Raw genomic sequence first — 15421 nt, forward strand, 5'->3', positions numbered from 1 at the left:
TCGCTTTGCTCGGAGCAGCATGGAGATGCTGGTGACCAGCTGTGCAAGGTGTAGGGCCAGGGACGGACGCTTAGGCCATTTTGAAAACCAAGGAAAACAGCAAAACTCGGCTGACACCTGGGTCTCCTGGTCACAGCCAACTGGAGCAGGTGTCACTCAACCCCCCTGCAGAGCCCACGGCTATTGCTCTGCCGCAGGGTTTTGCCTCGTGGCCGCCCAGCAGCCACTCTTGTATTTTTAATGGGGTCCCACTAACCACTGGGAAACCAGGTGCCTTCAGAGCTAAGCAAAGGGGGACTTGAAAATGACTCGGTGAAAACATGATGCAAAGGGGCTAAAGAGACTCCTTCGAAGTGCCCAGCCGCTGCCCGAGCAGAGCTCACCCTGTCCGCTGCCCATTGCATGGTATGAAGGGACCCTGTTACGCACCCGGTGAGTAAAGACTTGGTACTGCCCCCTCCCGTGTCTGGGGGGCGGGAGAGGGGAGTTAGAAGTAGAACCCAACAGCATGACTGATCCGCCGTTTAAAGCGAAGGGGCGGGAGTAGGCAGAGAACGGGAGCTGCCTTCACGCATCCAGTCTAGGGCACATGGAGGCAGCATCCCACCTGGCTGCCTAGTGCCGCTGCCGTCTCTCTCCCGGCGTGGGCCAAGGCGCTGTGCTGCAGCCGGAGGTGGGGCTGGATTCCCGCTCTGAGCCATCACGCCCCCGACCGCTAGGCTGGCACCGCAGAGCTCTGCTCCGGCTGAACCCCAAGACTTCGGATTCTACCACCGGGCAAAGGCAGGAGCGGGTTTGTGCCTGATCTGCTCTGCGGCAGAGCCCGGGGCTGAGCGGTCAGGGGGTGGGACCGTGATCCTGACCGCCCAGTGGGTAGACCCAGCGGTCTCCGGCCCGCGGGGACTCATCTGCCACGGCAGTTCCAGCCTCAACCAGCTTTAGATTTGAAATACCCCTCAAATCTAGTCCCGCTCCCCCTGGAGGGCAAAGCAGGTGCAGTGTAAGTGGCCATTTCTGGCCCTTCGGGAGCAGGCCGGGACCCTCTGTGCCTGGCTGGAGGGAAAGCTGAGAAATGACTAGCTGGGATTGTTTACGGAGCAAGACTTGCAGCAGCGGGATGTGCTCAGCCTGTCCCTCTGCTCCGTGCTGCCCTTCCACACAGCCTGGAGGATTAGCGCTATTTATAGGAGATGCTTGATTTCAAATTTCCCCCGGGGAGGCAAATTCTTGCCTGCCCAGGGACCGCGGCACTGGCCTTGGGTTTCCATTCTGCACATGCACTGTCCATCTCCCTCCACCCCACATCCGCTCCAGGGCACCAGCCAGGGGCCTGGACACGGTTCCTAATCGAGCTGCGGCTGTATCTGCTGCCTCTCGCCCCACCGCAGAGCTGGAACCCGGGAGGGGATGGCCCTAGGGCTCTGGCAGAAGGAACAGGCAGTGGGAGCTTTCACCCACGGACTGATAGTAACACTGAGATCTGACAAGCCACCTTCGGAGTCTTGCAGAGGGAAACTGGGGCCACAGGCGACTCCTGGGTGTGTCTGCAAGGATCTCGATCGAGCTGGCTCGTGGCTGTAATAATCACTCTCGCTCCACGGGAGTCCCAGTGGCATCAGCTGAACCTGGCTCCCTTTGCCCCGTGCGCCGCCTCGCAGCACGTGGCACTTTAACACCCTCTAGGACGCTGGTGGAATCCAGCTTTGCTGCACGTTCGCGCCCGTGTTTCACTGACATCTTCCACCGGCATTGGCACTGACGCAGCAGCCTGGTGCAGCCTGATCGTGATCTGCGGTGGCACAAGAGCCCTCGCCGGGGCATGGCCAGGTGCAGTGGCCCCACGTGCGCTCTGGCTCGGCGTTAAGTGTGTAAATCGCAACGAGACAGGGACGCTGCTCTTCCCCCGTGTTAAAGTTCCCAGTCCACCTGGAGAACTGCAGCCCTTGTGCCCTCCCGGCCCTGCCTCTCCCCTGCTCCGGGGCGCCCCATGATGAGGATGGCTTAGAAATAAAAAGGGGGTCAAATTAAACCAAGTTTTAAACAAATTCCCCCTCCCCCCGAGTCCGTGTGACTATTTATTGGGCTGCGGTGACATTGGAAGCAGCAGCGGACATCTGAGGCTGCCCCGGGCAGCGCCCCCCACCCCCCCGAGCTTCCAGGGACACAGTTGGCTGAATGCAGCGACAGGCTCAGTCCAGAGGACGTGTCTGGCCAGCCCTGCCCCTGGCCGCATGCAACCTGGCCCCGCTTCGCTCACCCCGCGCTACTGTGGGGACCATTTGGCCTCGCTAATCTATCCCTGGGGGGAGGGAAGCCCTCCTTGACCCCCAAGCGCAGTTGCTGGAGCAGTCCTGTCCCTCCCAGGAAGGGCCGGGGCACCTCGAGCTGCGCCCGGCTCCTGGCCTGTCTCCTCCGTCAGCTCCTGGGGCTTTGCTCTCAATGGGGCGGACGTGGAGCCCCCCCTCACCCCCCCAGCAGCGTGAGCCAGGCCTGAAAACAGCAGCAAGGCCCTGAGACCCCCCTCCCTGGACTCCCCCGGGCCTGCGTGCTCCAGTCACGTGCGCCAGGCCGCTGTCTTTGTGGTGGGGTGATGGCTCCGCGCGCACAGGGCAGGGCTGCCAGCCGTCCCCCAGCCCTATTTGGAGCTGGGCGGGCCGTGGTTGAGCTGCAGCAGGGAGGTGGTGGCGTAGTTCTGGAAGAGCGGCTGGAGGAACATGCCGATGGTCCCGAAGACGCAGACGAAAACGAAGATCCACAGGAAGAGGCGGTCGATCACCATGGCCACGTATTTCCAGTCCTCGCTCACCTGGAAGGAGACGGCGTGTTCAGAACCCGGGGCACGGCCGCCCACCCCGCCCCACACACTGACCCGAGGCGGCGCGAGGAAATGGGGCCAGGGCCGAGCTGCGTGTGGTTGAGGAGCGTCAATCCCATCAAGGCAGAGGCTCGAGGACAGGGCGGTTACATGGTGCTAGTCCGGCCTCCGCCCTCGCTCCTGCCAAACCTCCTTCCCCATCAACCCACCTGGGCCCCCGAGCCCAGCAGCAGCACCAGGGGCCAGGCTGCTGCCCCCGGGCTCGCTTGTTGTGAGGAACTGGGACTGTCCTTAATGTGGCCTTTGAATGCGGAGTGGGGAGTGTTGGCTGGGAAGGCAGGGGAGTGGGGCTAGGATAGTCTGCATGGGGGGATGGGAGACTGGCCGAGGGAAGATACCTGAGCATGTAACATGAGAACCCAGGAAGGGATAGAGGCCAGGTGACACCTTTGCCCAGGAGAAAGGCTGGGGGAGGAGACGCGGGGGAGGGAGAGTTTCAGGAGCTGGCTGGTAATGGAGGAAACCCAGACGGGTCTCTGCCCCTCACAATGAGGCTGTGGTGCCCCTGGGACCCCAAGATGGACCTAACTAAAGGGGTCCTGTTGTCTGTGCCTGCAAGACCTGTCTTGGACTGTATTCCTGTTGTCTAAATAAACCACCTGCTTTACTGGCTGGCTGAGAGTCATGGGGAATCGCAGGAAGCCGGGGGTGCAGGGCCTTNGGGGGGGGGGGGCAGTGGGCTGGAGCTGCATCTCTAGCTGCCCGGTGGCAGGCCCTGAGTCATCCCACAGCTTGGGGGCCCTCGGGTGCCCCTGCCCCCTCGGACGGGGCGGCTGCAGCTGGCTCGGACTGGAGCCCGGGGTGCTGCTGGTCCTCACCCCAGCCCTGCAGCTGACTTCCCCTGGCGAGCGCCTGGCCGAGGGGCAGTGCCCTGAATGCCCGGCTCTACCGGTTAATGCCCCTCTCCCGGAACTGGGGCCCCGCCAGCCCTTGCCACCCTCCACGGGAAGTGGGCCCATCGGACGCCCTCCACGCTGCGTCACGAGGGCGCCGGACCCACCCACCGCCAAACACTGTCCAAACCCCGCCACGAGGCATGCCGGGAAACGCTGGCTCCGGCTGCTTGGGGGAGACCGTGGGAGAGGTGCCAGCGGGCGCGGGTCCGTCTCCCAGGAAGGACAGAGAGGTTGACTCCTTCCAGCAGAGTCCCGGGAACCACGGCTGCTGGGAGCCCGGAGCTGCCCGGCACCGGCTCCAGCCCACGGGGGCAGAGGGAGCTATTGTTAAGGGCCGGGCTATTTATAGCCAATCCACAAGGTCGGGCCCCTGCCTTGGCGCCTGATGGGGTGGTCGCTGCGTCGCAGGCTGGCGAGGCTGGTTCCCCGGCTACTGGGGGACGAGGAGGTAATCCATGTTGGTGACGTCGAAGGGGCCGAAGTCCCCGCTGCCAGGGGCGCCTGGCGACGCCGGAGGGGAGAGGAGCGGGGCCTCACTCAGCGGGGACGTGGGGCTCGGAGGAGCCAGCGGCACCAAGGGGTGCTGGACCACAGCGCTGGCCTTGCCCTGGCCCAGGGAGCCCCTCCTCCATTTCTTCTTGTACCTTGAACACAGAGCAGGTCAGGAAGGGGCAGAGATTGGAGGCTCACCCCTTAGACACCCCGATCCCTGCTGGCCCCGGGACCACACCGTGGCTGCCCCAGGCCCGTGGCTCTCCCCAGGGGCAGGCAGGGGGCAAAGCCCCACTGAGTCTTCATCAGTAACAGCCTGTGAGACGAGCATTCAGGGCAGCTCTCCGTGGCACAAGGGTCAGCAGCAAATCAGTGACTGGGGGCCACAGAGAGCGAGAAGCACCCAGCTGCTCCCATGGCAGTTCGCCCGAGCCCCGCACCGCACCGTTTGGGTGAGTCACTCGCAGCTGGAAGGGGGAGAGTTGTGCTGGGGGCAGGGCCCGGGCCCCTCAGCCCCTCTGGGTTCCCCAGCACACAGGGCTCAGGAAAGGACCCCCGTGGAGAGCCAAGCAGGAGTCCATGAGCGGGGCTGGAGGGGGCTCTCCCAGCCCTGCCAGGGGCCTCAGGGGCGTCTCTCAGCTGGAGGGAGACCAGGATCCCAGCCCCAGAGAGCTGCTGGGGCCAGCAGTGGCCACCCATATAAGGGGGCAGGGGGCCCATTCCTGTTCACCAGAAGACCCCGGACTGCTCTATGGAGATGGCCTCTCTTGGCCACACAGGGGTAAGTCCGGCAGGAACTCGGCTGAGTCCAGCAGGCCAGATTCGGTCCTGCCCTGGTGCCCGGGAGTCACTCCAGAGTCACACCGGAGTAACAGATCCGACTCAGGGGGCACCAGCTGAAAGTGACTGTCCCTCCCTCAGTGCTTCCCCAGGAGGCCAGCCGGTGCCATCACCCCACCCAGGGGCCTGGGGCCCAGCACCCCTCGGCACCAGCCCGGGCGCAGGCCCAGTGGCAGCTGGCCCGGCCGCGTCTCACCTGAGCACGATGCCAGCGAGCAGGCCGGTGCCCAGGAACAGGCTCCCTCCAGTGACCAGGAACGTGTACAGGGGCACGGTGGAGTGGTCGCCGACACCAAGACCCCCCACTGCAAACCAAGGGGACACGGGCATCGTTACCAGCACGGCAAGGCCCAGACTGCCCCCCCCCCCGCTCCCCTCTTGCTCGCTTTGCAGGGCTGGATATTTCTGCGCCACCTCCCAGCGAGGGCTTTACAAAGGCCAGAAACCTGCTGCCAGGGGCTGGGGAGCCCTGGAGAATGACCGAGACCTCCTGTGGGCCGGCACAGCCAGCCTGGGGCCCACCCATCGGGCTGGACCGTCCTGAGGCAGCTGACCAGGGCTCTCTGTCCATGCTGCCAGCTGGGTTCTGGATCACCCCGCATGTCCCTGGTGTGACAGCCCTGCCCACCCGGGAGCCCTGGGCCTGACAGACCAGCGTGGGGGGCAAGGGGGGGGTCTCATTACCATTCACGCCCTCTGTGCCATAGAGCCCGGGGGGGCCCGTGAACGCGTCGCTGTAGAAATCATAATCCGAGGGGAACTGGAGGAGAGAGATGGGGGAGAGGGGGTTAGCAACAGGGACAAAGGGTCCCCCCAGTCCCACCCACGACACCCCGAACACAAGGCCTGTCCCCCCTCCAGTTCCCCCATCCGCGCCGGTGACCCCCCCACACACGGCATGTCCCCCGTCCCCCTCCCCCATCACCGCCTGTGACACCCCCAACACACGGCATGTCCCCCGTCCCACTCCCCCATCCCCGCCTGTGACACCCCCAACACACGGTATGTCCCCCGTCCTCCCCCCCACCCCCAACACATGGCATGTCCCCCTCCTACTCCCCCAGGGCACAGAGCCCTTGGGTGAAGCACATACAGTCCTGAGCCCTGAGGCCTGTTCCCCCTCCCACCGGGGCCCACGGGCCCCTAGCAAACGGGCAGGCAGGCCCGGCACCGCCTACCTTACCTGCGAGCTGTAGGATCCTGTCTGCCACTCGAGGCCGTTGGGATCTGCAATCCAAGGACAGCAGCAGTGAGGGAACAGCCCTGGGAATCGGGGCGAAGGGGGGGTGGCACCCAGAGAACCCCTCCCCTCCCGCTCAGTCCTACCTGTCCACGGGGTGCCCACAGCCTCCTGGCTCCACTCGCTCCACGAGCCGTGGCCAAACTCCTCCAGCCCCCGCACCTGCACCCTGTGCCGTGCACCGTGCCAGGCATCATGGATCACCAGGGACGTCTCTCTTAGCTCACCGATCTGCAAGCAACAGGCAGAATTAAACCATGGGCACCAGCACTGGCACAGCCCCCCACCTCCTCCCCAGCTGGGACAGCCCGGGTCCCTGTGACCCAGGAATCTCGTGATGCCAACTAGCAGAGGGCACCGGGGGTGCAGAGTTTTACAGGGATCCCCTGAGTCCATTGTCTAGGATAATTCACTGATGAGGGGCAGGGGAGGTTTCTGCTGGGCATCCGGATCCTCTGGGAGGAGGTGGGTCCCTTGACCGGGAGGTCTGGGAGTCAAGCAGGTCACCAGGTGGCGAACATCTTCCCTTCGGGCAGGCAGGAGATGCTAACGGAGCTCATAGACTCCAGAGAAGCAACCCCACAGCCGGCGGGGGTCGGTTTGTGACTAAGGCTCGAAGGACTGCCCGGATCTCTCTGGGCTCGCAAGGGGCACCCAGGCTCGCTAAGGAATGGAAGAGCCCAGCCTTGCCTGGCTGCGGTGCGCTGGGAGGATCGGGGGCAGCTTTTGCTCCTGGCCCGTACTAACATCCCGTTAGCAACTTTCAGGCTCAGTCTAGGATGTGTGTTATGATGCTAGCGAGGCGCCTCCGAACCCGGGGTACCCCTGGGAAGCATCACAGCCCCCCATTCCTTTCTAGCCCAGCACCCTCCCTGTCCACAGGGAAACGCGATGCACCGGGCCCTTCTCCCCATGCTGTAGCTCTAGGGGCAGGGGCCCAGGCACGGGAGTTGGGGGGCAGGGGCTGTGGCAGGGGGAGCCCATCCTGCCCAGCAGCTGCAGGGTGGGGCATGCGTGGAGCTGGCCTGGCAGGGGCGGGGAGCCCAGGGCGATGGGGGGGGGGGTGCTCACCTCCATGTAGCTCTGGGAGCGCTCAGCCCGGTACCGGACCTGGAAGTGCAGCCGGTAGAACCTAGGGTCCCAGGAGGGCGGATACGTCCAGTTCACACGCAGTTTCTGGGGTGCGCTCTCCACCGGGTCCACCAGCACATTCACTGGGGGGTCCGGCTTTACTGTCAGGAGAGGGGGGGGGTCACGTTATTGACTTGAACTGGGACCGTATAGAACATGGTTGCAACCAAAGTCCTGTAGTGACACCAAATCTTGTATAAAGGGGGTCAAATGGGGTGTCTAAGACAAGGTTATGGTTGGCTGGTTAGGATTATGCTGTCTATATGTGTGTATCAATTTTGTAGTTGAAGTTATGAATATTGGCTCTATACGGTCTGTGTTTCAAACTTGAGCTCTGCTTCTGGGTAACACTCCAGACAAGTTGGTGTCAGCTCTGCCTAGCCTGCTTGATGGCCCATTAAGGACCATCAGCTACACAATGGACCCATTGAGAAAAGGCAAATACGCCTTGTAACTCAGCAAAGTATGCAGGGACTGGCCCGTGTGACTCCAGACTCCATTTTGCTGTAATTTTCCACAGTAAGGACAAAGAGGTGTTCTTACACCTGGAAAAGACTATAAAAGGCTGATGCCTCATCTCCATCTTGTCTTCAATCCTGCTTCTTATCTCTGGAGGGACTTTGCTACAAACTGAAGCTCTGAACAAAGGACTGAATGACCCATCCCAGCTGGGGATGTTCCAGAGACTTGATTTGAACCTGCAGTTTATTCTATCACTGCTACAAGCCTGAACCAAGAACTTTGCCATCACTGTATAGAATTGATTCCATTCGACCAATTCTTGCTCTCATCTCTATCTTTTTCCTTTTATGAATAAACCTTTAGATTTTAGATTCTAAAGTATTGGCAGCAGCGTGATTTGTGGGTAAGATCTGATTTGTATATTGACCTGGGTCTGGGGCTTGGTCCTTTGGGATCGGGGGAACCTTTTTTCTTTTACTGGGGTGTTGGGTTTTCATAACCATTTGTCCCCATAACGAGTGGCGCTGGTGGGGATACTGGGAAACTGGAGTGTCTAAGGAGATTGCTTGTGTGACTTGTGGTTAGCCAGTGGGGTGAAACCAAAGTCCTCTTAGTCTGGCTGGTTTGGTTTGCCTTAGAGGTGGAGAAACCCGAGCCTTGGGCTGTAACTGCCCTGTTTTGAGCAATTTCTCCCGAATTGGCACTCTCAGTTGTGTCTTGCCAGAACCAGCATCGTTACAGGGGGTTGCCATGGCAGATGGGCCAGGGATGGGGGAGCTTTGTCTCTGCAGACTCAGCCAGCGCCAGCACCCAGCAGCCCCATGGGGAGAGAGACCTGGCTGGAAAACGGGGAGGGCAGCAGGCAAAGCTCCGGGGAGGGGCAGTGGGGTAGGCGTGGGGAGAAGGGGGGCAGCAGGAGGGGCAGGGGGTCATACGTACAGACACGGTTGGCCGAGATGACCTGGTCCTTGCTGACCGCACTCCCCGCCCCGTTGCTGATGCACATGGACACCAGCAGGAAGGTGTCGTCCTCGCTGGGCGGCACCGTGACCCTGCACGTGAATTTCTCCACCTTGGGGAAGTAGCGGCAGCGCTGCTCCGTGGCGTTCTCCCCCGTGAGCCTGCCAGGGAGGGAACACGGCTCAGGGCCAGGCGCAGCACCCAGCCAGTGGGCCCTGCCACCGCCCCCCACCCACGTCCCCAGGTCGGGAACACCCCAGGACCCGGCAGAGCTACTGACATCAGCTCAAAGTCACAGCAGGGTCTGCCCCAGCCTGCAACATGCAACAGCAGCCTCCCGCCCCACTTGGGCATCTCCCCCGGCCAAGGGCTCCCTGCACACAGTGCTGCACTGCAGCCACTCTGGGGGGGAACGGAGCAGCCGCAGGGCCGCGCTTTCGAACAGGAAGAGGAGAAGAACTCTGTATGGAACTGAAAGTAGGGAGGGTGTGGGCATGGGGGGAGGACGCCTGGGAGAAGGCGCTCGGCTCTTTCCTGAGCAGGCACGGTCAAGCCCTCGGCGTTGGGTCTGATCTGAAGGCCAGCAGCACTCCTCCCCCACCCCCAGGGCTTGGCGCTGCCGGCCAAGGGAGAGAGTCCCAAGGGACCCCCACATCCAACCCTGCCGTGGCGTCCCCCCATCCAGCACCCGGAAAGGTGGGAGGGCAATTTGGTGCCGGGAAAGCAGGCCCCAGCTCTGCTCGCGGAGAGCCAGCTGCTGGGGGTGGGGGGACCCTGCCGGGCATCGACAGCCCAGCCATGCTGCCCGCGCCTGCACCAACTCCTGCCCTGGCTTCGCTCTCGTGCCCGGCTGGCTCCATGGCTAACAGCTAACTCCAGGGCTGGGTCCCAGGTGGGGTTACCCCCACGTGCTCCTCGAGGGCCTCAGGGTCAGCCCCAACCGCGGCTCAGCTCCCCCAGGCCTCTCACCACCTCTTCACCCACAGCACAGCCCTGGTCCGGGGCGACGGCCTCCGCTGCGGCTGCCACTCGCACAGGATGTCCTTGACGTGGCTCCTCCGGTAGCAGGAGAAGCCGGGCGGCTCTGGGGGCTCTGGAGTCAGACAGAGCTGCGGTGAGGGGAGCCCCCGGACTGTGAGCAGGGGTTAGTGGCTGCAGGGCTGGGCAGGGGGCAGAAGGGGAGCCAGCCACGCCAGCCGGGCAGGGGGCAGAAGGGGAGCCAGCCACGCCAGCCGGGCACGTCCCGACCCACGCCGGGTACGGCGTTACGCTGCTCGCCCGATGCAGCCTTTGGACCCTACAGGAGAGCCTGCTGGCCTGGACGCTGCTGCAGCATCCCGCGGGCACGGCGGGACCCCCCCAGTCCTGGCGCCCATGGATCCGGACATGCCCCCCCAGCCCCTGCCACAGGCATCCTGCCCCGAGCCAGACTCACCTTCCACCAGCAGCCGCAGCGAGCGCACCAGGCAGCTGCCCACATAGCAGCTGTATCTGCCCGAGTCGTCGTACTGCACCCGGCGCAGCAGCAGGCTGGCGCCCAGCACCGCGCGCTCCGAACTCCCAGCCTGGTTCTCCAGCTTCCAGCTGACGGTGCCATTTGGCTCCGGCTGCCGCTGCAGGCAGGGCAGGGTGACGTTTGCTCCCACGGTGCTCAGCACCGTGTCAGGCGGGAGGGCTGCAGGAGGGGAAGGGCCATTAATGCAGAGGGAAGGGAGTGCAGTCTAGGGGTTAGAGCTGGGGGGGGGGCAGGACTCCTGGGTTTCATGCCCAGCTGAGCCACTACTCATTGTATGACCCTAGGCAAATAACCTTGTTGTGCCTCAGTTTCCCCTTCTGTTCCATGGGGATTGCCACCTTCCCTGGGTGCCACAAGCTGACCAGGCTATGAGTGCACAGGAGAGGACTCTCGCTGGCTGCTGTGTGCCATGGTGGTGCTGACCCTCCATCTCCCCACCAGGCTGGAGGGCAGAGGCTCCCGCTCCCAGGGGCCCCCTTCCCGGCTCCTAGGAAACACTGCCCAGGGGCTCCCTGCCGGAGGAGACAACCAGCCTGTGTCAATATTTGCTGGAGAGGACAAGCCTGAATGAGCATCGGCCTGGCTGAGCTCTCGCTTCCTCACCCACCTCTTTCCAAGTCACTGCACCGGGCCCCATCACCAGCAGATCCCCCCTTCCCAGCCCCAGAGCCCTCGGCCCGGCCAGCCATGCCCCAGCCTGGGCCCTCCTCATTTCCCTGGCAAGCTGGGGGCCCAGCAGCAAGGAGGGGGAGGGGTGTCCAGGGCTCCAGCGTGCACAGCAATCCCATGGGACCAGGGCCCAGGCTGCTGGCCTCAAAGGGTTAAACCTCAAGGCCACCCCTGGGACAGTCACCACCGGCACCGGGATGAGGCCAGAGCTGGGTTTCTCTCAGTTGGATCATGGCTGGGCCAGGCAGTTTGTAACGGTCAGAGGGGGACAGCTCCCCCCTGTCCCCCTCCCTTACATGCCCCACACACACACACACACACAACCGGGTTCACAGGAGCTGGGACTTTTGCAAACCCACAAATGTCAATAGCGAAAGCAAACACTCCAGTTTCCCGGTGCCCGGTGCCTGCGCGGCCCTGCCGGGAACAGCCAGTTCTACCCGAACCCACTTACGCAACCGGCCGGCTCAGCACAGAGAACTCTCGGCTGCCTGCTAATCCCAGGGGCCGGGCACCTGCGCCACAGGGACCAGCCCCCCATGCGTGGGGCTGCGAGCCAGGAGAGCTGGGGTCGAATCCGGGCTGAGCCTTGGGCAGCAACCCCCCCCCCGTCCCCCGTAAACTGGGGGTAATAGGGCACTCCTGGCAGGGGGAGGGGGACACCTCTCCACTGAAGGGACCAGGCACTGGGCTGGGCCCCAGGAGAGCTGGGGTCGAATCCGGGCTGAGCCTTGGGCAGCAACCCCCCTGTCCCCCGTAAACTGGGGGTAATAGGGCACCCCGGGCAGGGGGAGGGGGACACCTCTCCACTGAAGGGACCCGACACTGGGCTGGGCCCCAGGAGAGCTGGGTTCTCTTCCCAGCTTTGTCACAGGCTCCCTTGGGGCAGCTCCGGCACCTCCCTGGCCCTCAGCTCCCTGAAGATCCAGCCGGGGGAACCGTCCTGCCTCCCTCGGCCCCCTAGGTGAAGCTTCTGGGGCAGGAGCCGTCTCTGTGCAGTGCCTGGCTCAAGGACCCTGCACGGGCGCCTCTAAGCCAGGCCCTCAAACGCCCCCGGCACAGGCACGCTGGTGCCCAGGGTCCGTGGGGCAGAGTTCCTGGGCCCTGGAGGCCACGACTGGGCAGTTCCAGAACTGCCCTTTTCCCCGTCTGGGACCCCTGGGCTGGGGTCCTGACCCCGCCGGGTGGTTTAACCCTTACATCACCGAGGGGCGCCCTGGGTATCAATAACCAGTGACAACGCGAGGCCTGGAGGCTCAGGGGAGACGCACATGGCGGCAGGTGGCTCAGAGCCCAGCCAAACCCAGCGCCAGGGGCTGGGCAGCTCCGCACCCCCTGGCCTGCACCCGAGGGACCCACTCCTCACTTGCCCAGCAGCAGCAACTCGGTACACAGGAGGCCTGGGCAGTTCCCCATTGCGCTGAGAAGTTTCATTTCCTCCCTGGGGAGAGCAGTGGGGGGCTGGGAGCCAGGACGCCTGGGTTCGTTTCTTGGCTCTCCCCAGAGCCAGCAGCACATTGGTCTTTGTGTGGCAAGATCCCACTACTGCCACCGGGGTCTCCGCTGCCCCGGCACGGTCCCCGGGTGGCCACGGCCAGACACCAGAGCAGGGAAGCTCGGAGGCTGCAGGCAGGAGGACCCCAGACTCCAGGCACAGATGTGGGGCAGTTGGGAAGCCCCACTCATGAGCCTCTGTGCTGGCCCGACCAGCCTGGCGCAGCCCAGCCGACGGGGGCAGTGGGGTGGCGCTGGGTCATGCAGGCTGAGAGTGGGGAGGCAGAAGGGCACCCCCCAGCCTGGCCCCAAGTTACCCTCCTACAAGTGCAGAGTTCGTTGCAGCCCCCAGAGCCCCCGTCTGGCCCCCTGGGGGGGAGGGGTCTGTGCCGGCTTTGGGAAGGGCAGGGTGAGAGCGGCAGCAGCCTCTGCCCACATCCCCCTGCCCAGGCTGCAGTGGGCTCCACACCAGTTCCTCTGGTGCCCCCTTTGCAGCACGGGGTCCCCCCACTGCCCAATCCTGGCCCGGGGCAGGGTGCTCCCTGTGCCGCGCTCCCCACCCCTGGCAGCTGCACAGCGACTGGGATGGGGGCTCAGAGCACACGGGTCGCTCACAGGCTGCCATGCCCCCCCCCCCCCGCCGCGGACCAGCTCTTCCCCTAGAGCGCCCTGGCACCGGGCAAGGGAGGGGGGCAGCCCCCAGGCAACACCAGCTGGGAGCCCTGGAGTTAAGGGCCTCTCCCCAGCTCGGCTCAGCCCAGGGACCTCCGGCCAGGAAGGGGAGCAGGAGCCGGCCCGCGTGGGGAGCCCCCGGTGGGGCCTCGTCGTTCAGGGGACAGAGGAGGAGGTTGCGGGGGGGTCCCAGCAGAAGTACGCCGGGGGGAGGGGCAACGCTCACCCCCGAGTCACTGGGAACGGGACGGGGAAGAACCAGGAGTAAATAAATCTCAGCCCCGACTGAAAACACCGCGCGGCGCGGCCATTCCCCAACCCCGCGGAGCGCGGACAGAACTCAGGAGTCCTCCCTCTCCCTCCCCCGGAGCCGGGAACGGAACCCAGGAGTCCTGGCTCCCGACCCCACTCCCCTGACCCCCCAGACCCCACTCCCCTCCCCGAGCCCGGAACAGAACCCAGGAGTCTTAACCCTCCCTCCCCCTCAGACGGGAACGGAACCCAGGAGTCCTGGCTTCTACCCCCATTCCCCTACCCAAGCCAGGGGCAGAACCCAGGAGTCCTGGCTTCCAGCCCAACCTCTAACCCAGCAGACCCCACTCCCCTCCCGGAGCCGGGGAGAGAACCCAGGAGTCCTGGCTCCCAGCCCCCCCCATCTGTGCAATGTTCCCGGGGCGAAAGAGGACCCCCCCCGCCCGCGGCTGCCCGGAGCCCCAATCTCCCCCGGGGTCTGGCTCCAGGCAGCCCCGCAGGGAGCGCCGCCCGCAGCCCCCCGCGCCGCCCCCCGGGCCCCGCACCCACCTGGCCGCGGGCAGGGCCCCGCCGCGGCGGCCACCAGCAGCCAGAACACCCCGGCGGCCCGCAGCGCCCACATCTTCCTGCGCCCCGGGGGCTGCCGGCGTCCGCCCCGCAGCGCGCATCGCTCTGCCTCGGGCTCCGCCAGCCCGTGCGCGGGGCGCGGCTCCCGGGGCTTCCCCCGGCACGTGGCGGGCGGGGGGCGCGGCTGGCAGCAGAGAACATTTGAGGAACTGGGGGGGGGGGCTGCAATTGTGAAAGGGCCGATTGAGCAACGGGGGGGCGGAGCGCGTGGGAGGGTGGGGGGCACCTGCGGAGACGCCCCCCCCCCCCCCGCGACTCCCACCCCCAGGAGCTCCGCTCCCCCCTCCCAGGTGCAGGCTGACGTGGTGGCAAGGGGAGGGGGCTGGGAACCAGGACTCCTGGGTTCTACCCGGGTCTCTGGGGGGTGTCCCGTGGTTAGGGTAGGGAGCCAGGACTCCTGGGTTCTATGGGCCTCTGGGGTGGGGGGTAAGTGGGGTAACAGGCAGCCCCCTCTCCTAGGGCCTGCTTGAAAGAGTTTGGATCAGATGCCCCCAGAAGGGGGGAGCTGTGTGTGACGGGGGGGGGGGGGGGGTGATCCGGCTGCTCTGCCCTGTCTGTGCCTTGGTACCCTGCCCCCCCAGTCCAGCACTGGTATCTCTGAATGGGGGGGGGAGCATGGGTCAGTGCTTGCTTGGAGCCAGAGCAGCCCTTGGCACTGGGGAGACCCAACTTATGCCCCTGCTGTGGGTACGGTCAGGGCTGGGAGGGGGCGGCTGTTTGTGTACCAGCCTCGTTAATCAGTGACAGCACCAGGGGACATTAACACAGGCAGAGGCCTGGCCTGCCCCCGGTTCAAGGTGAGCCCCCCTCCTGCCCCAGCTGTGGCCTGTTAACCCCCTCCTGACTGGGGCAGTGCCCCTGCCCTGCTCCCACAGGGGTAAGACTCTGCCCCAGGTCACTCCTGATTTCCAGCGGGAGAGCGGAATGGGGGCCCCGCGCCAGCAGCCTGGGGCCAGGGACAGAGGCAGAGAAGAGTCCATCACAACGGCTGTATGTCCCAGGCCCCCAGCCCCACACTAAACCCACCCACCAACCGGGACCAGGTACACCAGGAGCCTAGACTAGCGTGTGCCAGAGAGCGGGAGGCCCCGGAAATGAGACACCCCGCTCATCGTGCCAGGGACCTGCACCCCAGGCTGCAGAGGAAGGCAAAACCCCCCAAGGGCCCTGCCAGCCGTACCTGGGTGGCAATTCCTCCCCCCGCCACCCGTGGCCTTCAGTGAGACCCTGAGCACGTGAGCAGGAACCAGGCAAGCTCCGTGCCTGGCCCTGCCCATCCTGGCCAGCCCCGCTGC

General features: G+C 64.8%; 1 protein-coding gene across 1 annotated transcript; it reads right to left on the bottom strand.

Annotated features, from left to right (window-relative positions):
• Positions 1-3542: 3542 nt before the first annotated feature.
• On the bottom strand, positions 3543-14230 carry IL6R (interleukin 6 receptor). Its single transcript, XM_034792677.1, has 10 exons — positions 14049-14230; positions 10332-10571; positions 9866-9989; positions 8876-9057; positions 7415-7575; positions 6430-6574; positions 6287-6330; positions 5788-5863; positions 5300-5408; positions 3543-4415 (listed from the first exon to the last, which is right to left on the bottom strand). The coding sequence occupies exons 1-10, from the start codon at positions 14119-14121 to the stop codon at positions 4202-4204; spliced, it is 1368 nt and encodes a 455-aa protein (XP_034648568.1). The 5' UTR covers positions 14122-14230; the 3' UTR covers positions 3543-4201.
• Between the last annotated feature and the right edge of the window lie 1191 nt (positions 14231-15421).

This window comes from Trachemys scripta, chromosome 16 (genome assembly GCF_013100865.1).
Source record: "Trachemys scripta elegans isolate TJP31775 chromosome 16, CAS_Tse_1.0, whole genome shotgun sequence".
Taxonomy (NCBI): domain Eukaryota; kingdom Metazoa; phylum Chordata; order Testudines; family Emydidae; genus Trachemys; species Trachemys scripta.